This window comes from Clarias gariepinus, chromosome 26 (genome assembly GCF_024256425.1).
Source record: "Clarias gariepinus isolate MV-2021 ecotype Netherlands chromosome 26, CGAR_prim_01v2, whole genome shotgun sequence".
Lineage (NCBI taxonomy): Eukaryota > Metazoa > Chordata > Actinopteri > Siluriformes > Clariidae > Clarias > Clarias gariepinus.
Genome location: NC_071125.1, coordinates 15,861,388 through 15,887,264, shown reverse-complemented (window position 1 = coordinate 15,887,264; position 25,877 = coordinate 15,861,388). Strand labels below are relative to the sequence as shown.

Genomic DNA, 25,877 nt, shown 5'->3' with positions numbered 1-25,877 from the left:
TCCTCTTTGTCTTTAAGGACTTGGTTTCGTCCACTCCGCCCCGAGATTCTTCCAGAAGGCGCCGGCGAGGTGCACACACAGCTTTGGGTGGATATATTCTTTTAAAAATAAAAATTAAGGCAATTTCCTGCTAGCTGTGTGTGTATTTTGCCGTCCACGATGTCCACTTTGGGAACGCTGGCCTTCGATGAATATGGACGGCCGTTCATTATCATTAAAGACCAAGATAAGAAGTCTCGTCTGAGTGGCCTTGATGCGCTTAAGGTACTGAAACTACCGGCCGTAAACCAAATCTATACATAGGGCGCTAGGTTTGTGCACTTGCTTTAGTGTGGCATAATGACGGCTGCAGCGTATCTAGTGCACTTTGTGTGTACTTGAATTCCGCTTTGGGAAGCAGCCAACGATTTGCCGTTTTTTAGCTAATTAGCCGGTTGGATCGTTTAGCTGTATTTTTTAAGTTCTACAAGTTTCATTTTAGTTTAAACCTGGTTAGAGTTTGTGAATGGTAAATGAATAATCAGTCCGAGACATATGTGATGTATTAATAAGCATTTGTAGATATTGGATGATAGCATAGCTTAGCTAGCAGCGTGCTGCTCTGGCCATGTGCATGTGCTGCCTTTTATTTCCCCTGTAGTGGAGCTTAGCCTGCAGATGCTCACAATGATCAGTCTGGTCATCATCACATGTTTTTGTTTTCTCTGTGATTCCAATATATTAATTCATTTTAACTTTAATGATGTGTGTTTTTAGGTAACTAAATTCAATTATTTCTATTTTTCTGTGCATATAAATGTGGTGATATGTGGTTACATCATGTGTTTAACTGCATCCTCCTTTTCCTTTTTCAGTCACACATCATGGCTGCAAAAGCAGTTGCCAACACCCTGAAGACCTCACTCGGCCCAAATGGTAGGACACAACATCTTAAACAATTCTCTACTGGTTTCTGTCTCATGTCTGTTAATTACACACAAACAAATGCAGAAAAATGTATACACACTTCAACATGAAAAATATGTGCACAAGAAAATCATAGCTACTGACATCTTCAGAGGAAACATAATACACTATACACTGCTGCCATAATTCCTTTATGCATTTCACTGCATATCGTACTGTGTATGACTGTGTATGTGACAAATAAAATTTGGATTTGATTTATTTTCTATTACTCCTTTATTGGTGCCCTGTGTGTGTGTATATACACAGGGTATCAAAGTGCACGCAACTGATCTGGTTGCTTTCGCCGTATTTCCTTCCTCAGGCGACTTAAAACTCAGCATTAGAATTTGCTATTGATGGTCGCATGATATTCCTTATGCTCCTGGGTTAGCAGCCTGGGGAAGAACTTGACAGCCACATACCACATGTTCAAATCACACATGAGGATTGTCTGGACTACTCTGTGTGACACACTGACGATAGCAGCAACATTGTGAATTGTTGTCCAACAATCCTCCTGCACAAGTTGCCGGATGGGTTCGACATTTTCGGGGGTTGAGCTCCTCGAAGGTCTTCCTGATCTCTCGTCATCTTTCAGTGATGTCTTTCCACTCGAACTGCGCATGCCACCCTAAACACATCAAACTACTCATTGCAGCATCCTTGTAAACTGCTGAATCATGTCAAACGTCTCTGTGGCAGATTTGGCAAGTTTCGCACAGAATTTCATGTTCGCTATTTATAACGTTCTGTCCATGATGAAATAGCAGACGTGGTCGCGCATGTGGTCAGAATAGCACCGGTTACACAGCTCCTGATGTACCCAGGACGATGTCTTTTGGCACACTGACTTATGAAGGTTGGTGCTATCTGTGACAGTAGCACAAGGCTGCACACAATCTGTTGGCGTTTTACAAAACTAGACTTTTTGATACACACACACACACACACACACAAAGTGGTGTGATATTTTAATTACAAACACTCAGACAGAAAGATTTGGAAGAATCTATTAATGAAAATTATTTAACAGTGTACAAGCGGACACCTAGAAACCCTTTGATTAACACTCACATTTTTGCAGGGCTTGATAAGATGATGGTGGATAAGGACGGCGAGGTGACAGTAACCAACGACGGCGCTACCATTCTCAGCATGATGGATGTTGATCACCAGATCGCCAAACTCATGGTTGAGCTCTCAAAGTCTCAGGATGATGAGATCGGAGATGGCACCACTGGGGTCGTAGGTAAGGACTATCACAAGCTCATAAAACATTAAGGGTGGTTCGGTTTAAAGATGTATACAGTACCTGTCAAAAGTTTGGATGCAATTTTGCATGATTTTTTTATACATTCTAGAACGATACTGGATTTTTTTCTAAACTATGAAATAGCATATATGGCATTAGGTAATAAAGTAACAACAACCAAAGTAAGGTTTTTAAAGACAATATCCACTTTTTAAAGGATATTATAGTATATTATAGATGCCTTAAGCATTCTTTTACAGTGTAGAAAGAAATAGAAATTTGGAAAGAACATTGAATCAGAAGGCGTGTCCTAACTTTTGACTGGTAATGCGTATGTATTTTTTTAAGTTTAATATATTTGCATGTAGGTTAATGTGAACAGAAAACCTTTACTTTTCATTTAGACACAAGATTTCTGTTTATGCTCTTAATAAAGATAACTGTCTATGGTCAAAACACAAACACTCGAAGCAAACATTTGTTTGTGCCACTTATTCAGGCACCCCTTGACAGAACACTCACTAACAATTTATCCCAAATTCATAACTATTCATGTTGACTGAGATTGTAAATGGCAGTGTGTAAATACATAGATACTGTGATTAGCATAGAGCTGAACGATTTGATAAAAAAAAAAAAAAAACATATTGCGCACCATGGGACTGATTTTAAACTCTCACATGAAACTATTAAATGTAAAATGTATTCAGTGGTGTTTAACTGGGCTAACCCTTATTCAACTTTATTCGTGACTTTAACTCATTAAGTGACATCTGATAAACATTCTAGTGTAGTCATGTGACAGGCTGTGAATGACATCATTTCCAAAATGGTGGTATGCCTGGTTCGCACATGTGACACAACTAGCTAATTTTGTGTTGTTACTGAAAGAAAGTTTTATCCTATTTAACAAATGCTTTCATCTCATATATTTAAAATGTTCTTACTGCATTTCTTGCAAATTGATTATAAAAACAAATTAAGAAGCAATCACTGTGACACATGTCATGTAGGGCTTTTAACCTTAACATTGTCAGGAAAATGCCATGTGACAACTTTCAAAATGTGTTCCATGTGGTCTGTTTTTTAAAAAAAAATTTTTATCCCCCATAATACCCCTTAAAGGAGAAATGGAAGTGTAAAAATGACCCTCCTTCAGAGTTAAATTCCTGAAATAGTCAATTGTTAGGATATTTTGTGGTTGTTCAATACAGCTGTAAAAAGAACATATGTGTCAAGAGGTTCCTGTGTTTTGGTGTGTGCCATTGTTTTTTCACAAAATATCAGAAGTGGAAGAATTGGTCACCAGAACAAGTTGTGTCTTGAATGTTCGTATTCGTATAATTTATGATTAGTTTCCTGGCAGACATGCACAACAATAAAAGGAAAGAAGGACTGCTTTTTGTCTGTAGTTATATTTCACCTTAATGCTCATCTCGATATAACTTCAGCACAAGCTGCGTGTTTTATAATCCAATCAATAGTAAAAGTTCTTACTAGGTAGGTTATTTAGATTGCACAGATAATTGACCGAACCAAGAACACTTGAAGCAGAGCGGAAAAAAAACCTTTAAAAAAAAACCGTAAAAAGTGAAAATGCTGGTCGTACTCTTGTGTGATACAGGAACAGGAAACGCCATTCATTTATTTATTTTGTGCCTTATAACTGCTACGTAGCTAATTATCCTATCACATAATAACTCTAGTTAGTTTTTTTGTTCATGTTTTTTTATGAACACAGCCATTTTCTAGGGGGACAAAATATGAGAACATCGGCACTTTTATTTGCTTAAGGGAGTGGCTAATCAGTGTACTGCTTTAAGCATAATTTCTTACATAAATATTTTGGATACATGCAAAAACATAGTTGTCTGAGTAGCCATTGCGTACGATATTAAATAATAGTTAATAGTAAATATTTTGTCATTTTAAAATTAGTCTGTTCAGTTTAGTCTGCCTTTCAATAACAAAATAGAAGTGTTTTCTCCTTAATTAAATTTTTAAAAACTCTGTTTCCTTCAGTCCTTGCTGGAGCTCTTCTCGAGGAGGCTGAGCAGCTCTTGGACAGAGGGATCCACCCCATCCGCATCTCTGACGGCTACGACCAAGCCGCACGCATCGCCATCGAACACCTGGATAAGATCAGTGACAGCTTCCCTGTAGACACCAGCAACACCGAGCCGCTCATCCAGACAGCCATGACGACACTCGGGTCCAAAGTGTAAGCATGCATTATCAGCCAGTCATGTGTCAGCATCACAGTAAAAGCTTTTACACCTACAGATGAGTTAAGAGGTTCAGTTGGGGTTCACGTCAAACCTCTAAATGTAGTGATCTCTGTGACTTAAACCGTAGCATGGTAGTTGGCATCAGGTTTCACTTTTGTATCAGCCTAGAGCAGGAATCTGAGGCGTGGACCCGGACGTGCCCAAAGTGGAAACTTTAAGGGTTTTTTTGGGGGGAGGGGGGGTAATAGCCCAGCCATTTTAAGGTTTGATGTGTTGTATGTTCTGAGATGACTTTCTGCTCATCACAGTTGTAGAGGGTGCTTATTTGAGTTCTTTTAGGCAAACTGTAAGTTTAATGGAAAGGTCAAATCATTTCATTTGTGTTAATCATTTGTTTTATGGTGTTTCTCAGGATTAACCGATGCCACAAACAGATGGCCGAGATCGCCGTCAATGCCATTCTCACCGTGGCAGACATGGAGAGGAAGGACGTGGACTTTGAGCTTATCAAAATGGAAGGGAAGGTTGGAGGTAAACTGGAGGACACTCAGCTTATCAAAGGTGTTGTCGTGGACAAGGAGTTCAGCCATCCTCAAATGCCTAAGGTGTGTGTGTAAATCAAAGCGATACAATTTTTTTTTTTAAGTTGTTTAAATTAGGCAAATCCATATTTCTACATTTTAATTCATATTTTAAGAAGCTTCTTTAATTTTGATTTTATATTGTGCCTTGTGATGGTATACAGTCACAAATTATTTATTTATTTTTAGGAAATCTGAAATAAAAAATAATGCATTCATTTGACTTGGAATTTTAATTAAGCACATGTGACTTTGATGGTCAAGTTTTAACAAACCTTTAGCGATATCAGATATTTGGTGTAGTTTACAGAACTACTTGAATAATCTGATGACTGGATTGGGGAGATTTAGACACAATGTACAGTATTGCTGACCTTATGCTAATAGACTTTCTCATGCGCAAACGACTGTGTCTTGCAGCCTCTTTCTCCTCCCAATCATTCCTCACACAGCTCCAGGCCTCGATTCCACCCAATCTTTAACTGAGTCTTTTAATTAATTCGCAGGTCTTAAAGGACACAAAAATCGCCATCCTGACATGCCCGTTCGAGCCACCCAAGCCTAAAACCAAGCACAAGCTGGATGTGACCTCCGTGGAAGACTATAAAGCTCTGCAGAAATATGAGAAGGAGAAATTCCAGGAAATGATTCAGCAGGTCAGTGTGTGATCTCTTGTGAAAAAGCTTGGAAAATATTTATTATTTCATCAATAAATAGATATATTAAGTAATGTGTGTAATAATAAATATTTTTGAATGCAAGTTGTGGAGTTCCTGTATGGCAAAGTTTTAAGGTCGGATCAGAAAAAATGTTTTTAATTAGTGTAAAAAAAAAGAAAAGTTAATAGTGCATCACATCGCTTTATAGTTGTTTAAAAAAAAAACATAAATATAAAAATATGTGACGGTAAAAAGGAGGTAACAAATCAAAACCTTATATACCGCTGCAGTGATAATTTGCCCTAATCAAGTATACTAAACTACAATGAAAAATCTTTATCGTATATTTTAGGGATGGGAATCACCAGGGACCAGCCAATACAATGTTATCACAATACCTAGGTGAAGAATTGTATTGCTGATTTTGCTATATTAATTTTTTCCCTCAATAATCAATCGATTAACTTGAGTAACTTGATTCTGGTGAATTTTAATACTCGGTTGCATTGTTTACATGTGTTTTTTAAAGCACAATCACATAGACCTCTATTGCCTGGTATAATGTGGTGCAATACTGAATTTGTTCCTGCAACAATACAGCTACTGCATCTTACATGTGTAAAAAATTTTGGCCCAACCGTGTTACAGCATTCTTAAGGACGCCAAAATAGCTTACTGATTTAACTTGCAACACACAGGCTTCTTGTCTAAATAAAAAGAATGAGAGATTATGATATACTTAAAGGAAAGTTAACTAACAAATATATGTAATGATATTTTACTGTCGCTGCCTTCAGGTGAAGGAGAACGGTGCTAATCTTGCCATTTGCCAGTGGGGCTTTGATGATGAGGCAAACCACCTCCTCCTGCAGAACGAGCTGCCTGCTGTGCGATGGGTTGGAGGCCCCGAGATTGAGGTAAGTCAGATTCTAATGGTGGATATACTATAAGTGGCTTTAATGGCGTTTCAATCATATACAGCAGGGATATAAAATGCAATGTTACAGATTATGTTTACAAGTTGTGTTATTTTATAATTATTAGAGAAAGTCCTTCTTGATCTTGTGCTCATAAGAACTAATTTCTCTGATCCAGCTGATTGCCATCGCCACCGGCGGCCGCATCGTGCCCAGATTCTGCGAACTGACTGCAGAGAAATTGGGCAGCGCTGGCTTGGTGCGGGAAATCTGCTTCGGGACAACTAAAGACCACATGCTCGTCATTGAAGAATGCAAGAACTCCAGAGCTGTTACCATCTTCATCCGCGGAGGAAACAAAATGGTATGCATTACAAGTTTGGTAATGAAGTTGTTTGACACCTCCCACAATTAATTGTCTAATGAATGAAACACATTTTTTAACTCGCACAAGTGTTTGTGATTAATTTCCTCAGATTATTGAGGAGGCTAAGAGAGCACTCCACGATGCCCTGTGTGTCATCCGTAACCTGGTAAAAGATAACCGCATTGTTTATGGCGGCGGTGCATCTGAGATTTCCTGCGCTCTTGCTGTTAATGAAGCCGCTGATAAGGTACAGTCCAATCATATTATCTAAATTGTGTTATTACAGACATTTCCCCGCCCAACACCATTCCTTAAATTGTAATAGCACTATATCTAAAATTGAAGTATTTTTTAATTGAAATTATTTGAAATATTTTTCAAATAGTGCCCCTCTCTGGAGCAGTATGCCATGCGGGCATTTGCAGATGCTCTAGAAGTCATTCCTATGGCATTGGCAGAGAACAGCGGCTTGAACCCCATCCAGACAATGACTGAGGTCAGAGCTCGGCAAGTAAAGGAAAACAACTCCGCACTCGGAATCGACTGTCTGCGTCTGTCCACTAATGGTACGTAGATATGCTCGCACACAGGATCTGTTATCTGATTTGAATAACGATGATTTATATTTAGTTTACATAATGCTGCCAGATTACTGTGTGAAAGAATGACCTAACTAGTCTAGTGGGCTGATTTCCAGCAATATAAAGAAATCAGTTACTTGGGAGACTCTGTTAAAAACATTGTTCACTTAATTTTGGTTTCATTAATTGTGAATCCCAATATTTTATTTACATGATGTGCACTTCTAGTTGTGTTAATTGTAATTAAATAAATTCAAAGAGCGACTTTTTAAGCAGTGTACATTGATCAAAATGACAGTTGTTTATAGGCTTTGTGGCTTTTTAAACTTGGTCCTAATTATGCTTGTGGGAAATTAAAATTTGCTATTTTGTGAACTATTATGTCCAAACCAGTAGGAGATTAACAATGCCTGATAAATAATGTACAAGTGATGTGAAATGTTTAATATCTTTGATCTTGCATAAAATCCTCAAAGATCCAGCTGTTGGGGGTTCTTGGACTACATATACCATGTATATTTCCCGTTAGCACAATCAGCCTACATCAGTCTTGTGATTGATCTAATATGAACAATGAATCACTGCTGCCCACTACTCAATATTTCAACCAGCTTTTATTCTTTACAGACATGAAGCAGCAACATGTGATCGAGACCCTGATTGGAAAGAAACAGCAGATTTCTCTGGCAACCCAAGTGGTCAAGATGATCCTGAAGATCGATGACATCAGAAACCCTGGCGAATCTGAAGACTAAGCACGTCTTGCGCACTGACAACAAAGTCATTGTTTAGTGTTATTTATCATTACATACAGCACTCATTTACTGTGTAGGCCATCGACAAACAATAAAATGTTAAAAATTGACTGTTTCTTTGTGGTCAGTTTAGAGGTTTATTGGGAAATTAACGATACATACTGAATTTACCTTGTCATTTGTTCCTCTTTCTAACACAATGGGTACCTCAATTTGTGAAAGACATAAGCAGCATCTAGACGTGCAAGTAAACATTAAAAATGCACATCATTTTGGATTTCAGACTATATAAATTTAAACAGTAGTCCAGACAATGGGTTCTTCTATCCATCAATCCAGGATCCTCATTAATGGTAATATCTCTAGTGGCTAAATGTTTTAGGATTTATATGCTACTAAGGTGAACCTAGTAATGGTAAGGTGAAGGCTTATTTAGGTGCCAATATTTTTTTTTTACCCAAAGTTTAATTTAATGAAGCTTTATTCAAGCGCTCGTTGTACTGCCATCTAGTGGACAAATTTTGTGTAGCAACTAGATCGTAACATTAAGAACAAATGGCGAGGTCCTTTTCTTTCTTTCCCTTTTTAAAATTATAAACACGAACATGAACACAAGCCACTATTCAGGATATTTAAACAGAATTTGTAAAATCTGCGAATCACTGTTGAGGATTCAATGAAGAAAATAAATGATTAAAACAAACAATAAGGAAAAGTAATAGAGGAGGGAAGGAAAATGGAGGTAAATAAATCTAGATACAAGAACACAGATACGTTGAGGTCATTAATATAAACCAAAGGATTTTGTGTGCATTTGTTTTTATATAAGTAAATGTTAAGTTCACTGTTGAATGGGGGAGGGGGAAGAATCCTGAATCTTGATTTATGAATTTAAGAACAAAAATCTCAACGTTACTGATTGTCATGTGATTGAATCAGCATTCTTTCTAAAGTATATATTAAATGTATTTCTAGCATTCTGGAATTAGAAATAAAAAGGACAATACTTTTTGATAGAACTATCCCATTGATAGTTTTTCCAAATTTATTTGTTGATAAAGAGAGAGGAGAAAAGAAGACATAATATGACATTTCCGTTGCTTAGTTAACTCTTTTCACATCATACTTAAGGTTTGTAATTAGTAATAGAAGCTCTTAAGCAATTTATGAAATTTTTTATTTATTTTCCAGACCTCAAAAACTGATTGTAGATTTGCTGATTATGAAACTTTGCTAGGGAAAAAATAAAATAAAAATGTATATGTAGAAAGGTATTTTACTGAATTAATAAAGGAAAGGTCTAAGTCTTAACACAACCTTTACACATCATACTCCATTTTAACCACTGTGAAATCAGAATCCAGTTGACTTAATGCATAGTTCTGTTAAGGCTTAATTTTGTTTTATTACAAACAATATCTGATCATCACAGTACATGCACAAAGGCTATAGGCTCAGAAATCCTAAGGGTTACAGTAATATTTAATGCCATTGTCATGATTACATGTACTTACAGTATGCACAGTAAACCAGATATCATGGTAATAAAACCATTATATGATTTATGTAAAAAATAAGGAATAATCAAGTACCAAATCATCCAAGGAATAGTTCAGTCAACAAAAGCATTATTTTTTTTTAAACAGAATTCTCATTAGCATTTGAGTTTCTGATCAACAATTCCCCCTTTATTACATTTCTGCCCCCAGTATTAGTATTATAGAGTAAAAAAAAATTAGGATACCATACAAAGCACTCGTAGCACTAACTTAACTATTTCTGTTAACTTTACAACAGAAAGTCCACAAAGAACAAGATGCAATTAAGTATCAGGATAGCCACATTCTCTAAGAAAATAATTTCAGTCTGTTTACTAACTAGGTTGCTTAATACAATCATACAGTGGATCATCAGTACATACACTATACTGTCAAATGTATTCGCTCCCCTGCCTTCACAAGAATACGAACTTGAGTAACATCCAATTCTTAATCTACAGGGTTTAATAAGATGTTAGCCCACCCTTTGCTGCTATAACTGTTTCAATCCTTCTGGAAGGGCTTTCCACAAGATTTAGGAGTGTGTTTATGGGAATTTTTGGCCACTCACCCAGAAGCGCATTTGTAAGATCAGACAGCGATGTTGGCGAGAAAGCCTGGCTCAAAGTGTGCCCTAATTCATCCCAAACATGTTCTATCAGGTTGAGGTCAGGACTCTGTGTAGGCCAGTCAAGATCGTCCACACCAAACTCAATCAGCACAGGGTGCTGATCTCAACCCAATAAAACAAATTTAAGATGAATTATAGCAGAGACTGAAAGCCAGTCCTACTTGTCTAACACCATTGTTGGACCTCACAAATGCGGGTCTGGACAAATGGTCAAACACACTCCTACACCTTGTGGAAAGCCTTCCGAGAACAGTTAAAGCTTATTATAAACTTTATAGCTGCTAAGGGTGGGCCAATGTCATATTAAACCCACTGGATTAGGAATTGAATGTTACTCAACTTCTTATGCATGTGAAGGCAGGCGAGCGAATACTGTCGGCATTATAGTACATCTAACCTACCTATGAAGCATTAATAAATCTAATTTAGCATAATACACTGTATGGCCAAAAGTGTTGACACTTGATTATCAAACCCCCGTATAATTAAAAAAAAATTGTTTTCACATGTTACCAAATTGCTTATGCAACAACCTGCACTTTTCAAAGCCTTCCTTTCATAAACCACATGCATGTTACAATAGAGGGAATTTGTAATACAACAGCTTACAATGACCGGCCTTACTTGGTGGCAACTGATTGGGGAAGGCAAGATAGCATTCAATTGTCCACATACAGTTGTGTTCAAAATAATAGCAGTGTGTTGGAAAAAGTGAGTAAAGCTCATTGTCCATATAATAACTTTTCATTTAAATCACACAAATGCATTGGACACCCTGCACATTCTATCCTCAATCACAACATGAAAAAAAATGTGCTAAATGTATTATTAGTTTACAGGAAGTGAAGAAAAACAAATATTAGTCTGTTAAAAAAAAAACAGTGTCATCATTCATCTTTAAACTGTAAATTCATGACTTTCTAAACAAAAATGCTTGAAGTTTCATCTTTTTTTGTGCATCTCTGAATTAATATTTAGGTGTATAACCATTCTTTGAGAACTGCTTCACATCTGTGTTGCATGGAGTCAACCAACTTCTGGCACCTTTGAACAGGTATTACAGCCCAAGAAACAGCATTTTTTTATGTCAGCCCACAAGTTTTCTATTGGATTAGGGTCTGGGGATTGGGCTGGCCACTCCATAACGTCAATCTTGTTGGTCTGGAACCAAGATGCTGCTTGCTTACTGGTGTGTCTGGGGCCGTTGTCTTGTTGAAACACCCATTTCAAGGGCATTTCCTCTTCGGCATAAGGCAACATGACCTCTTTAAGTATTCTGATGGATGTACCCAAATTGATCCATGATCCCTGAAATGTAATAAATAGGCCCAACACCATAGTACGAGAAGCTTCCCCATATCATGATGCCTGTGCCTCCGTGTCTCACTGTCTTCACAGCGTTTGATATCATTTTAGCAGAGCAGCCTTTTATTTTCTGCACTTCACTTCTTTGTATGTTTTCCCATCTCAAATCAACTTTTCTGAACAATGTCTGGACAACCCATTATTTTCAGAGAGAAATGCACAGGACAACCTTTTCTGCATTTATCCTTAAATTTTTGTTTCCTTGTTTGACACCTGTTTTTCACAGAATAATTTACCTCTCTAATTGAACTCCACACTGCTAATATTTTGAACACACCCCTTTGCAATAAATGATTTAATTACACAGAATCAGGTGCATCCAATCATAACTGTTGGGTCTGTTGTTTTCTATTACTCCACTACACCTACAAGTAAAATATTTTCCATTAAGAAATATAATTTCTCCCCAAAACAATTATTGATCTGTTTACTGATGTTGAACGCTACTGTACTTTTGGCCACATAGTGTGTATCTATGTTTGGGTAGAATGCATAGTATAAAGGATTCTCGCTCAAAGTTAATTCAATACAATATAAAATAAAATATGATTAATGCAACATCTGGATAACAACATACAATTGCAGATGTCACCCTAAATCTTACAAAAATGTCAAGTAAACCCCCACCCGCCCACCCCCAACCCCAACCCCTCAGTGAAAACCCTAAACCGCTTCATTATTTCCATTACTTTTACTTCTCTCTTGGCCATATTTAAAGTGAGTTTGTACATTTTCATGGAATTAGGTGATCTCCGACCTTCCTATATTGTAAACTAGCTTTCGCTCTTATCGGGGTAAAGCTTATGAATGATCAATGTTGTTTCATGATAACGGAACGAACCAGCGCCATTTTCATTCTTACATGTTGGTGTGCTGACAGCTGCGAGCAAAGCAACTTGCATGTCTGTTTAGCTTCAGTCAAAAACTACCAAAAGTATATAAGGCATTTATTTTGTTTCTTTAGATTCATGCTGTTGTAAATAAAAATAAAAAAATCAGAGATTTTATAATAATCTAAAATTTACATGCTGAAGCTTCCTGTAATGAGGATATTTATTTAACATTAAATTCAAGAATTTATTTGTGACAGTTTTTAACAGGGATTGTCCGCCAATTAAACGCCTTTATTTTGAAACTGGTTTCTTCTAACTTCTTCTGCAATAAGAAAAAAATAGGCTGGAAAGGGAAGACTGTTTACAGCTGTTATAACAGATGTGATAACAGCAAACTACCTCACCGACATTCCCCAGCACTACACGCAACTACAAACGATTAAACAGCGCAATGTTTTGTTCTGTAATCTTATGTCGTCATCTTTGGCAAACCGTTGTCGTATAATATAACTGAATATACAAACTCCCTTGGAGAATAAGCTTGGAGAACAGTATGGTCATTAATTTTAATAAAGGAATTTAATTTTGCTGCCTTAAAAAATAAAAATGTCGTCATGGGCTGCTTTTGAGTAATTGTTCATTTGTTCGTCTGCACTGTGAAGCATCATCCAATGAGTTTAGAAGCATTGGTTGAATCTGATTATATACGTTAGACCTCATCCTCCTTCTACGGCCAGCAGTCACGGCAATGAATAGGAGGGAACCAGTTCGATCGGCAGTCATACATGCCCACACCATAACGCCAGCTCCACCGGGCTTCACTTTACGGATATACAAGACGGTACGATTTGGATCACGAGCAGTTTGATTCCGTCTTTGAACTCGTCTCTTTCGCGGATTCTGGTAGATTGGATTCTTGTTTTCCCTCTTCGTGAGAGGTCGTCTCAGAACTTGCAGGGTTTCTTAGACGTCTTTTACCGTTTTTACATCTTCCTTTAGTCTTCCTTTCATTGGCGTTCACGGTAGACCAACTGTATTTACTTTGGTGAAGTCTTGTCTTGATGGTTGACTCGGACACGGATAAGCCTGCCTCCTGGAGGGTGCTCTTGATCTGGCCAACTGTTGTGAAGGGGTTTTTCTTCACTAGGGAAAGAATTCTTCTGTCTTCCCCCTCAGTTGTTTTCCGCGGTCTTCCAGACCTGTGGTTGTTCATAAGGTCACCTGTGTTTTCTACCTTTTTAAGAATGGACCAAATAGTTGATTTGGCCAGGCCTAATGTTTTTGCTATCTCTCTGATCGATTTGTTTTCGTTTTTCAGCTTAATGATGGATTGCTTCACTGGCAGCGACAACTCTTTGGACTTCATTTTGAAAGTAAACAAATGCAAATGCAGGTCCGCTTAATTCTAAGGGGGGGATTCTTATTCTTCTTATTATTACTGACTTAAATAATGTATTTTAGGAAAGCTGATTAGAACTTAGTTATGTATCACACAACACTGAACACGTCTTGGGTCATCAACATTTGGGAAACGTTTACTTTAAACCTGATAACCTGCTCTCGTTTTGTTTTACATGTATTTATTTAACCAGTTTATCATGTCCTCCCTGGCCTCCTGAATATACGGTCTGTCAGACGGATTGATGTCTTCTCGTTTACGATGCACGAATCCGTGAGTTTGATCAGGGAAAACCTTCACTTTGAAATCAGCGGTGCACTTTTCCTTCAGTTTTGCCTCAAGTGTTGTCACCTTGGTTTAAAAAAAAAAAAAAAAAAAGGAAAATATGTTTAACTATTATTTAAATATAATATTAATTACAGTACATATAATTAATAAATATAGTATTATTTCCCGCTGAAGTGGTATGTCCTACCTGGTCGAGTGGTATCACTGCGTCTTTTTCAGCAAAGATAAAGAGAGTCGGACTCTTGAGTTCGTAACGATCTTCTCCCTCACGAACGATCCCTGCGAAGATATTACGTTATTGGGGAAATGTGTTAATAAACAAAAAAAAATAAATAGTACGTTCCCCAAGGTAAGGTATGGTTTGTAATCGTCTTGAGTAACATCCAATTCTTCATCCATTGGCTTTAATATAATGTTGGCCCACTCTTTGCGGCTATAACGGCTTCAGCTCTTTTGGGAAGGCTTTCCACAAGGTTTAGGAGTGTGTTTATGGGAATTCTTGACCATTCTTCCAGAAGCGCATTTGTGAGGTCAGACACTGCTGTTGGACGAGAAGGCTCGAATTCATCCCAAAGGTGTTTTATCTTTAGTCCTGACCTTAACCCTATGGGATGAATAAGAGAACAAGACTGCGAGCCAGGCCTTCTCGTCCAACATCAGTGTCCGACCCCATAAATGCGTTTCTGGAGAAATCCCATAAACACACTCCTAAACCTTGTGGAAAGCCCTCCCAGAAGAGCTAAAGCTGCAAAGGGTGGGCCAACATCATATTAAACCCTGTGGATTAGGAATTGAATGTTACTCAAGTTCATATGCATGTGAAGGCAGGCAAGCGAATACCTTTGACAAGTGTGTGTGTAAAATTAAAACACTATTACAGTTACTGTATATCAGCCTTGTAACCTCGTTGCAAGCACCTAACATTTCCTGGTTAATTATTGTATCGGGGAATTGAAGTCCATGTTACTGTACTAAAATGGATAACTTTATGTGGTAAGTTAGTTACCATAAACTGAAACTCCAGCCTTGACTTCAGGGTACTGGAGGCCTATGTAGTGTGTGGACACTCCGCCCCAACAGAACCCCACCACTCCGATCCTTGTAGCTCCAAGTTGTTCCTTGAGGTATTTCAAAACCACGTCCACTTCCCTAGGTAAATATAAATGCACAAGTTATTAGTTTATCATAAACTGGTGGTTGAATGGTTAAGCAATTGTTTAATGGATTGGTAGGGGTGGGAGTTTAAATTTCCCAACGCCACCGAGTTGCCAATGTCGGGTCTTTAAGCAAATTCTTGACCCTGAATCTTGTCTTGAGTGTAATAAAACAATGACTCTAATTTGTACACTATATGGCCAAAGATAGATGGGCACTTGACCCATCAGTCATATGTGGGCCTGCTCCAAACTGATGCACCAAAGTCATTGTTTGCTGTAGCACCTAGATTTCCCTTCAAGTAAGGACCATAAACCTGCACCAACATGACAGTTATGCATGGTCCATAATGATGGCTTTTCAAGGCTGGTGAGGAAGACGAGGAGTACTGCGCTAAGGCAACTATACACCAGGCTCTTCAACATCAGTGGACCTGATGGACCTAAATGTGAAATCTGATTTCCTATCCAGCACATATGGGTATGATTGATCAGATGTCCACACATACATATATATATGGCTATATAGTGTATATATAAATGTAAGGCATGCCAAAGGTTGAACATTAGGATTAATGATTAACTTCTTGATGTTGGTGGGTTTTTTGTCCTCAAGCCAATCTTGAAATGTTGACCAGTCACTTGAAGGACTCCATGGCTCCTTTCCAAGAAAGAAGTCTGGGCAAACGGCACTGTTATCAGGAACGATAGGAGGAAAAAAAAAACCCAGGTAAGCTTTTACACTTCATGCTGTAGTTCAACAAGATACCATTTGTGATTAAATGAATTAATCAGAGATTTGTGCAATCATTCTGATTCTTCTTTTAAAAGTGCTTATTTTGCCACATATTTGGCTACAATTTGAATATTAATTTGGCATAAATAAGTAAATATATTACACGTATCCGTTCGAAGCGAGCATGTCGGCCATGTATCGTGTATTGGGGAGCTGCCATCCAAAAATGTCCTGAATTACAATGATCGCTTTGTCTGTTGGCGCTTTAGGTTTCACCACGTAAGCATTAACATGCTCAATCTGAACTTCCTCGCCAAGGCTGCCATATTCCATCCTGTCCCCAATGTCACATGGGCATGGCCTGGCTTCATTTGCCATCTAAAATTGAAATAGGTTTTCATACATTATGTAAAAAAAATAATAATCTATTGAGCTTAGACATTTACAAAAAGTAAATAAATATTATTGACAAGCAATAGTTAGAGAATAGCATTTCTCCGGTTTTGCTGCATGATGCACAATTGTGTGCAGTGGGAAGCCTTTTCTTTCATAGACAATCACTCAATCTCCACAGTAAAAACTCTATAAACCGTACGGCCAAATCCTTGTAGACACCAGAACGTTACATCCACATTCAAGCCTTTCTCAAAGTTGCTGTTTTCTCGAAGTTGGAAGCACAGTTGTATAGACTGCATTTGTATGCTGTAAATTTCCCTTCACTGAAACAAGGGGCACAAACCTGTTCCAACATAACAATGCCTTATACACAAAGAAATAAAGATTAAATAAAGAATGAATGCCAACTGTGTGACAGGCCTCCTTGTTCAACACCAGCGCGTGACCTCACTAAGGACTTTGTGGCTGAATGCGCTCAAATTCCCACAACCATGCTCAAAAATGTAGCGCGAAGCTAGAGTGGAGGTTATTATACTGTAGCAGCAAAGCTGGGACAAAATCTGGAGCGGTATGTTCAACAATTGTATACGGGTGCACCTGATCAGGTGGCTGAATTCTTTAAGGTTTGGAGAGAGAGAGAGAGAGAGAGAGAGAGAGAGAGAGAGGGCTATAGAAAACTACCATCCTTTTCTTAGCTGGCATACAACAGGCCAGTACGGTCGACTTTTTAAATATGCACATGCTAAGAGATTGTTAAAAAAGCAAAGAATCACAAATAACAGATTAAAACAAGGATGCTACATTTTAAGAAACAGGAGGGCAGGCAAAAGTCTGGTACCAGGTCACTCATGACTGCTTGGATTAGTGGGCACAGGAAATAGCCACTGGATACCAAGGTCTTTGACCTCAGCAGCATACCAAATATATAAATGATTTCACTGAACAAACCTAAGCCCTGTACTTATTGTGAAATAATGTGTAATAGGGCTCAGAGTCCACCCACTTTATTAAATATTCCAACATACTTCTTTGGACTTGCATGCATTAGATGAGAGATAGTATATACACTATATCGCCAAAGGCATTTGCTTGCCTGTGTACCTATGCATAAAAACTTCAGTAACAGCCCATTCTTAATCCAAAGGGTTTAATATGAAGTTGGCCCACCCTATTTAGCCCTACAGCTTTAACTCTTCTGGGAAGGCTTTTCACAAGGTTTAGGAGTGCTTCCAGAAGCGCATTTGTGAGGTCAGACAATGATGTTGGACGAGACGACCTGGCTCACAGTCTCCGCTCCAATTCATGCCAAAGGTGTTCTATTGGGTTGTGCAGGCCACAGTATTGGTGCACTGGTGCGCACTCATGCTCTAACAGGAATAGGCATACCCCAACTGTTTCCACAAAGCTTGATGAGCGCATGGTTGACCGAGCTTGGTGTGGAAGAACTTCACTTGCCTGCAGAGTCCTGGCATCAACCTGAGACAACACCTTTGGGCTGCATTAGAACGGAAACTGTGAGTCCAACATCAGTGTCTGACCTCACAAATTTGCTTCTGGAAGAATAGTCAAATATTCCCATAAACACACTCCTAAACCTTGTGAAAAGCCTTCCCAGAAGAGTTGAAGCTGTTATGGCTGAATAGGGGTGGGCCAACATCATATTAAATCCTATGGATTAAGAATTGAATGTTACTCAAGTTCATATGCATGTGAAGGCAGACGAGCCAATACCTTTGACAATATAGTGTATATTAAGTGGAATTTTTTAGGTAAGAAAAATATAGAACAGCAGATACAATTTTGTTACAATTAGTTATCTTTATTTATGCCAAGTTTTTTTGAACTTTATTACTCTGTGTTTAATCAGTAAACGTCTGATTAAACTGACAGAAAACTGTTTTAAAAAGTGATCGACTCATGAAGACATGTACAACTGACGCTCCTAACCATCACAGGATGTTTGTGGTGGCCATCTTGTGTACAAAGATGCATTAATACCAGCTAGTATAATTCAGTTTTTATAACCTGGACTACATATAGGCTTGATCGCAAACCAGCAAATTCCACAAACAGGTCAGTCAACTGCCTTCAAGTTTCTGAAATACAACGACATATTAATTTCTAATCTGTCGCCATTAAAACACCGTAAAGCCAAGTCACCTGCAATCTTTAAGTGACGACTAAACACCTACACTAGTTGCCCAAGGTATTTGCTCGCCTGCCTTCACATGCATATAAACTTGAGTAACATCCAAAACTTAATTCATAGGGTTTAATATGATGTTGTCCCACCCTTTGCAGCTATAACAGCTTCTTCTCTTTTGGGAAGGCTTTTTAACCAGAAGCGCATTTGTGAGGCCAGACACTGATGTTGAACGAGAAGGCCTGGCTCGCAGTCTCCTCTCTAATTCATCCCCAAGTTGTTCTATCAGGTTAAAGTCTACTGGTGTGGACTACTGTGTGTGCAGTCCACACCAAACTCGCTCATCCATGTCTTTATAGACCTTGATTTGTGCACGGGTGTGCAAACATCTAAGTAACAGATACACCATGTCTGACTTCACAAATTCCCATAAACACACTCCTAAACCTTGTGAAAAGCCTTCACAGAAGAGTCAAAGCTGTTATAGCTGCAAAGGGAGGGCCATCATCATATTAAACCCTATGGATTAAGAATTAGATGATACTTAAGTTTGCATGTATGTGAATGCAAGTGAGGAAATTGTTTTGGCAATATAGTGCATCTGTTTCTTAGATTTGTGACCACAAAAAAAAAAAAAAAACTTTGTAAGTCGCTCTGCCAAATGCCTAAATGTAGGTAAAATTCATCGCTACCCCAAAGCTAAAGTCTGCTGATGAAAGGAAGTCTAATTCCAACCCAAAAACTTACACACATTGTTGGATACTTGCATATCTCGGTTTAAAGGGAATAAGATTCTGGGCCACAACGAGCACCAGGAAGGTTCATACAAATAACTTACTTTAATGACGTCATAAAGGGGACTGATGGTCTGATGTCATAAATCATAAATTGACTGGCATGTGCAAGTTTTTTTTTTCCCTCCGCCTGGCAGGTTGAATGTGTCTTTGTTTTTTTGTTTTTAAAAAGGCACTACTCAACCTGCAAACTACCAATTACAAGTTGTTTCCCCCCAACAGTCCCAGCCAAAACGCTTTACGTTGCCATACCCTGAAGCTACAGTGTTTTTAGCAGAGTTGAGTCTGCACAGAACCTAGTCTTGTACATGACTTAACAGATTCGTGTAAAATATGTTAAGAAAAGGTTTATAATAATATCCTAAAGTCTTCAGAGCTCGTTAATCCCAAAACACAATCTGTAAAAAGAAAATGTTTCTAAAAACGCGCACAAGCGACGCTGGAAGCGCGCGCGCGCAGCGGCCATCTTGTGTACGCGTGCTCACATCAAACACAATCCAAGCTTTATAAACCTGTCCTGCAGCCCGGCTCGAGCAGTTCTATCGCGCATTCAGCAAACTACATATCGACTTGACCCAGACGACTACCATTCTCTAACCATTCTCTAACACTGCTTTACACAAACATTCGAAATCTGCTCCTTTTTTTTTGGTTGTTTTTGCGAACGTGTTTGTCATTCGCTCTCATAAACGTAAGCGTAAAGCTACAACAAAGCACATGCATTATCTTTATTTCGGTTGTATGTGTTCTAGTTTGAGTTTAATTCTCTTACCGTGTCTATCTGCTAGTGAAAAAACGGAACGGGCTCCAAAACCGTAGAGGTCGAAGAGGAAAACACACAGCTCCTCTAGTAACGCCCACAGGGACAGACCAGTTGCTGCCTATCATTCCCAACCTCCAACCAGTTCAAGCCAAACGCCCCCTCTAACTACAACTCCCACTCGTCTTTCCAACTACGAAATCCTGCCTCGTTTAGAGAGTGACGTCCAATCGACATGGCCGCGCATAGCATTAGAAGCATACAGACATACAATGTAGAGTACTGCCAAAAATGTTCACTTGCCTGCATTCACATGCATATGAACTTGAGTAACATCCCATTCTTAATCCATAGGCTTTACTACGATGATGGCCCTCCCTTTGCAGCTGTAACAACAGCTTCAACTCTTCTGGGAGGGCTTTCCACAAGGTTTGGGAGTGTGTTTATGGGAATTTTACTAGAAATGCATTTGTGAGGTCAGACACTGATGTTGGATGAGAAGGCCTGGCTCGCGGTCTCTGATCTAATTTATTCCAAAGATTTTCTATCAGGTTGAGGTCTGTGCAGGTCAGTTAAGTTCTTCCACACCACAACAGGCCAGTCAAGTTGTTCCATAACAACTGTTCACCCAAAGCTGGGAGCATGAAATTGTCCAAAATGTGTTGGTATGCTGAAGCATTAAGAGTTCCTTTCACTGGAAGTAAGGCACCGAGCCGAACTGCTGGAAAACAACCTCACACCCGTTCCAACATGTCTGCGTACTAGTGCATATGGATGTGCTTCTGGAAAAACAGTTAAAAATTCCCATAAACACACTCCTAAACCTGTTATATCTGCAAAAATGTAGTTGTCAACATTTTATTAAACCCAATGGATTAAGAATTGGATGTTACTCAAGTTCATATGAATGTGAAGGCAGGTGAGTGAATACCTTTAGCAATATAAGTGTATTCATGTATTAAATCTACAAACTTTTATTATTAAAATGAGAAAGAGGTGTTTTTCTCTTATTGAGAGATTTCAGTACTGGAGTGGGGAAATATTTATATATTTAATTCTTAGTTTTTGTAAACTGTGTCGGAGCAGAAGATGGTGTGGTTAGCGGCAGGAAGATTGGTTAGGTGGAGAATGGAAGAGCTTGCTGCTTTGTTTGTTAGCAGCTATCTTTGTTTGTTTGGGGGCAGTGGGGTGTGTGGGGGAGGGGTGTGTGGGGCAGGGGTGGGGGTTCTCCAAAGCCAGTATTATGTTAGTTCAGTATACATGGTGTATCTTTGATAGGTTGCTCTGTGTTTTACACTTCTGTTTTAAGGCTGACGCTAGGCATCTCAGTGTTATTTATGTTTATCTACCTGCATCTCCTCTCAGGGAGAATGAATAGTTCTTTAAACTTTGTGAGCTGAAATTTTAAGGGTTTAAACCATCCGGTCAAGAGAAGGAAGGTGCTCTCACACCTTAAACAACTTAACACTACAATCGCATTTTTACAAGAAACTCACATTCGCAGTTTCGATAATTCTCGTCTTATGTCGCGTTGGGGAGGGCGGCACTACCACTCGACCTTTCAGGCCAAAGCTAGGGGTGTCTCAATTCTGATCAATTCAAACATCTCTTTTGAGCATCATAATGTTTTTGCGGACATACATGGTCGTTATATCATTGTTTCAGGGAAGTTATTTAATACTAATGTAGTGTTGGCTAATTTATATGCCCCTAATTACGATGATGTTTCCTTCTTTAAACATTTCTTCCCTGCTCTACCAGATCTGAGCTTATACTCTCTCATATTAGGGGGAGACTTCAACTGCTGTTTAGATCCATTACTTGACAGGTCATCTCCCAATCCTATCCTCTGAGTAAATCCGCCACACTACTTCAGTCCTATCTTTGCAGTTTTGGTATCTCTGACATATGGCGCTTCCTTAATCCAAAAAAGAGAGAATACTCCTTTTTCTCACATGTTCATCATACTTTCTCCAGAATTGATTATTTCTTTGTAGATAATCAACTGATCCCCATGGTTAGCTCCTGCGCTTATCAGAGCATTGTGATATCGGATCATGCACCAGTTGTTATGTCTATAAAGCTCCCAATCTTCCTCAAATTAATAAACATTGGCGCTTTAATTCTTCATTATTGATAGAGAATGATTTTAAAAAATTTATGGAAGACCAGATAGTTTTTTTTTTTAACACAAATGAAACACCTGAAGTGTCATGTTTAACTGTTTGGGATGCTCTAAAAGCCTACCTCAGGGGACAGATAATTTCATATACTGCAAATATGAAAAGGAAGGCATATAAAGAAAGAAAAGATTTGACCAACCAAATTAAAGAAATTGATCAGCAGTATGCTCTATTTAAAAACCCTGATCTGTATAAAAAATGCATAGAATTGCAAACTAATTTTGAACTCATCTCGACGCATGTAATTGAATGCCAATTATTAAAGAGTAGGAGCCAATTTTACATTCATGGTGATAAATCTGGGAAACTTTTAGCTAACCAGTTAAGAGGTTTTAGAGCACAGCAACACATTACAAAAATTCGGATGGAGGATGGTACCATCACTACCGACCATTCTAAAAGTAAGGATAAAAGAATTTTTATTCTTGATTATATACTTCTGAGTTTCCAAAGGACTGTAATTCACTTGAGAATTTCTTGAATCAACTAGATATCCCAACACTGTCCCCTGATTCTAGATTAAGATTAGAAGAGCCCATATCACAAGAGGAGATCAGTTCCGCTATCTCATCATTGCAATCTGGTAAGTCCCCGGGTCCTGATGGGTTCCCTGCAGAGTTTTTTAAATCATTCTCCTCATACCTTGCACCACAACTAGCTTTGGTTCTTTCTGAATCTTTTAAGCAAGGTAAGATGCCTGCGTCATTTGATGAGGCTTGCATCACCCTTATAGCAAAGAGAGATAAAGACCCAACAGAGTGCTCTTTATATAGACCAATCTCTCTTCTCAACGTGGATGTTAAAATCCTTGCTAAAGTCTTGGCTCGTAGATTAGAGATTGTTTTACCCTCTATTATATCTGAGGACCAGACCGGTTTTGTCAAAAATCGCTGTTCTTACTTTAACATTCGACGTCTTATGGATGTCCTGTACACACCATCAGAGGGGATCCCTGAGTGTGTCCTTTCTTTGGATGCTAAAAAGGCTTTTGATCGTGTGAAATGGGAGTACTTATTTAGGGCTTTAGAAAAATTCAATTTTGGTCCAAGTTTTATCACTTGGGTTAAATTATTATATTCAAGCCCTACTGCCTCAGTTCTGACAAATGCTCAGCAGTCTCAACCATTCGGCCTTCAGCGGGGAACTCGTCAGAGGTGTCCTCTTAGCCCATTGCTTTTTAACCTTGCCATTGAGCCACTAGCAATAGCATTCCGCAGTTGTAGGGATATATCTGGGATTTGGAGGCAGGGAGAAGAACATAAAGTTTCCCTTTATGCAGATGATCTTCTACTTTTTATATCAAATCCAATCTCCTCCCTTCCACCTGTGCTGTCATTGCTTAATGAATTTAGCTACTTTTCAGGATATAAATTGAATTTGCGCAAAAGTGAACTTTTTCTGCTTAATAATACAGCAGCAACAACTGGTATGCACAATTTTCCATTCAACATAGTGAAAAATCAGTTTACCTATCTCGGTATTACAATCACAAGGAAACATAAAAACCTTTTTAAAGAAAATTTTACTAGGTTGTTAACCCAAACTAAAAAGGACATGGAAAAATGGTCACCACTGTTCATGTCCCTGGTGGGCTGCATTAATGCCATTAAAATGAGTATTCTTCCTAAATTTTTATATCTCTTTCAGTCTGTACCTGTTTTCATTCCCAAATCTTACTTTGGTGCTTTAGACTCAATTATATCCTCTTACCTTTGGAAAGGTAAACATCCACGATTGAATAAGTCCCTACTTCAAAGATCTAAAAGAGACGGTGGCATGGCTCTGCCTAATTTTCGCTTTTACTACTGGGCAGCAAACATTTGATCTGTCATCTTTTGGGCATATTTTCATAACCAACCTAATCGGCCTGCCTGGGTGGAAATGGAGATAAAGTCTGTCAAAAATCTCTCTGTCTCTGCACTCCTTGGATCTGCACTCCCCATCCCCTCAATAAAATTAATCAATAACTCAGTTGTTAGGCATACCTTGAGAGTATGGGCTCAGTTCAGAAAGCACTGCGGTCTTCTGGGCTTTTCTCTTTCCAGTCCTATTGTCTCTAACTATCTCTTCCAACCTTCTTCACATGATTCAGTGTTTCAGGAATGGTACAATAAGGGTATCAAGCTTTGCAAAGATCTGTTTGTTGACCATAAGTTTGCATCGTTTGAGCAGCTTTCTGAAAGGTTTAACCTACCCAATTCAAACTTTTTCAGATATCTGCAAGTAAGACACTTTATTACCGAATTTAATACCTGAGGTAGACACTCTTTAATACCGAATTTCCCTGTAGCTCCTGCTGCAAATATTATAGATAATCTCCTATGTTTGTCCCCGCTGCGTAAAGGCCTAATATCCACTATTTATGGTGGATTGATGGGTTTGAGTCACACCCCTTTAAGTAAAATTAAAACTGCTTGGGAGAAAGATTTAAATCTCTCGCTGTCAGATGATACTTGGAATTCAATTCTTAAACTTGTCAATTCAACTTCCTTATGTGCCCGCCACTCTTTATTACAGTTTAAGGTTGTACACAGGGCTCATTTCTCCAAACCTAAACTTTCCCGTTTTTATCCAGACATTGATCCTTGTTGTAAGAAATGTAAAAGTGGAGAGGCTTCTCTTATTCATATGTACTGGACATGCCCGAATTTGGAAAAATTCTGGAGGGATGTTTTTAAAACCTTGTCGTACATATTAAAATGCAACCTTGAACCAGACCCTCTGATCGCTCTCTTTGGTGTCACTGGAGAGGAAGACAAGCGTCTAACTCCAGCTAAACAGCGTTTGTTATCTTTTGCGACACTCCTGGCCAGGCGTTCTCTTTTATTCAAATGGAAGGATGCCACTTCACCCACTCATGCCCAGTGGTTTAGAGATATTATGTCTTGTCTGTCCCGGGAGAAGATCCACTACTCAATCCGTTATCCAGACTTAAAATTCCAACAGGTGTTGGAGCCCTTTCTTCGCTTTTTTCATATACATTTATAGTTTGATTCCCTTTTTATTTAATCGTTTGTTTGTTTGTTTTCTTTTCCCTTTTTGTTGTTGTTGTACGCAAAACTAAAAAACTTCCAGCTCCAGGTTCTTTTTTCTTTTTTAGTTTCTCTCCTTCTTTGTTATGCCTGGCGTCTAGCCTTTCCTTGTACTTGTAAAGCTGGCTTGGAGCTAGGGAGGGGTGGGGTGGGTGCTATAGGGATTTATAAGGAGGTTTTAAAATTCTGTATTAAAACATTACATGTCTACCCTGTAATATCCCTGTTTTAAAATCAATAAAAATATTGTTGAAATATAGAATGAGAAAGAAATATAAAAAAAATCTAAATTTCTGAGAACAATAATAGCATATGTTTTAATTAATTAAGTTTAATT

At 38.4% G+C, this 25,877-nt stretch overlaps 2 protein-coding genes across 2 annotated transcripts; one reads left to right on the top strand and one right to left on the bottom strand.

Annotated features, from left to right (window-relative positions):
* The first annotated feature begins 32 nt into the window (after positions 1–32).
* cct5 (chaperonin containing TCP1, subunit 5 (epsilon)) lies at positions 33–8,396 on the top strand. Its single transcript, XM_053487954.1, has 11 exons — positions 33–264; positions 855–915; positions 2,033–2,197; positions 4,223–4,421; positions 4,841–5,033; positions 5,516–5,665; positions 6,466–6,585; positions 6,764–6,949; positions 7,062–7,199; positions 7,338–7,518; positions 8,161–8,396. Exons 1-11 carry the CDS (start codon positions 160–162, stop codon positions 8,286–8,288), a joined length of 1,626 nt encoding a protein of 541 aa, XP_053343929.1. The 5' UTR covers positions 33–159; the 3' UTR covers positions 8,289–8,396.
* Positions 8,397–14,164: 5,768 nt separating this feature from the next.
* On the bottom strand, positions 14,165–20,451 carry cmbl (carboxymethylenebutenolidase homolog (Pseudomonas)). The gene is made up of 6 exons (XM_053487750.1): positions 20,338–20,451; positions 16,396–16,610; positions 16,081–16,188; positions 15,349–15,491; positions 14,530–14,621; positions 14,165–14,405 (listed from the first exon to the last, which is right to left on the bottom strand). The coding sequence occupies exons 2-6, from the start codon at positions 16,608–16,610 to the stop codon at positions 14,226–14,228; spliced, it is 738 nt and encodes a 245-aa protein (XP_053343725.1). The 5' UTR covers positions 20,338–20,451; the 3' UTR covers positions 14,165–14,225.
* Positions 20,452–25,877: the final 5,426 nt, after the last annotated feature.

What these genes read in the sequence shown, in the direction of transcription:
- cct5 (XM_053487954.1), top strand. Translation starts at nt 160, where the DNA reads ATGTCCACTTTGGGAACGCTGGCCTTCGATGAATATGGACGGCCGTTC. An exon ending in TGGCACCACTGGGGTCGTAG is followed by an intron (nt 2,198 to 4,222) that starts GTAAGGACTATC and finishes TGTTTCCTTCAG; the next exon opens with TCCTTGCTGGAGCTCTTCTC. An exon ending in TCCAGGAAATGATTCAGCAG is followed by an intron (nt 5,666 to 6,465) that starts GTCAGTGTGTGA and finishes CGCTGCCTTCAG; the next exon opens with GTGAAGGAGAACGGTGCTAA.
- cmbl (XM_053487750.1), bottom strand. Translation starts at nt 16,610, where the DNA reads ATGGCAAATGAAGCCAGGCCATGCCCATGTGACATTGGGGACAGGATG. An exon ending in GGCTGGAGTTTCAGTTTATG is followed by an intron (nt 14,622 to 15,348) that starts GTAACTAACTTA and finishes ATATCTTCGCAG; the next exon opens with GGATCGTTCGTGAGGGAGAA. An exon ending in CAGTGATACCACTCGACCAG is followed by an intron (nt 14,406 to 14,529) that starts GTAGGACATACC and finishes TTTTAAACCAAG; the next exon opens with GTGACAACACTTGAGGCAAA.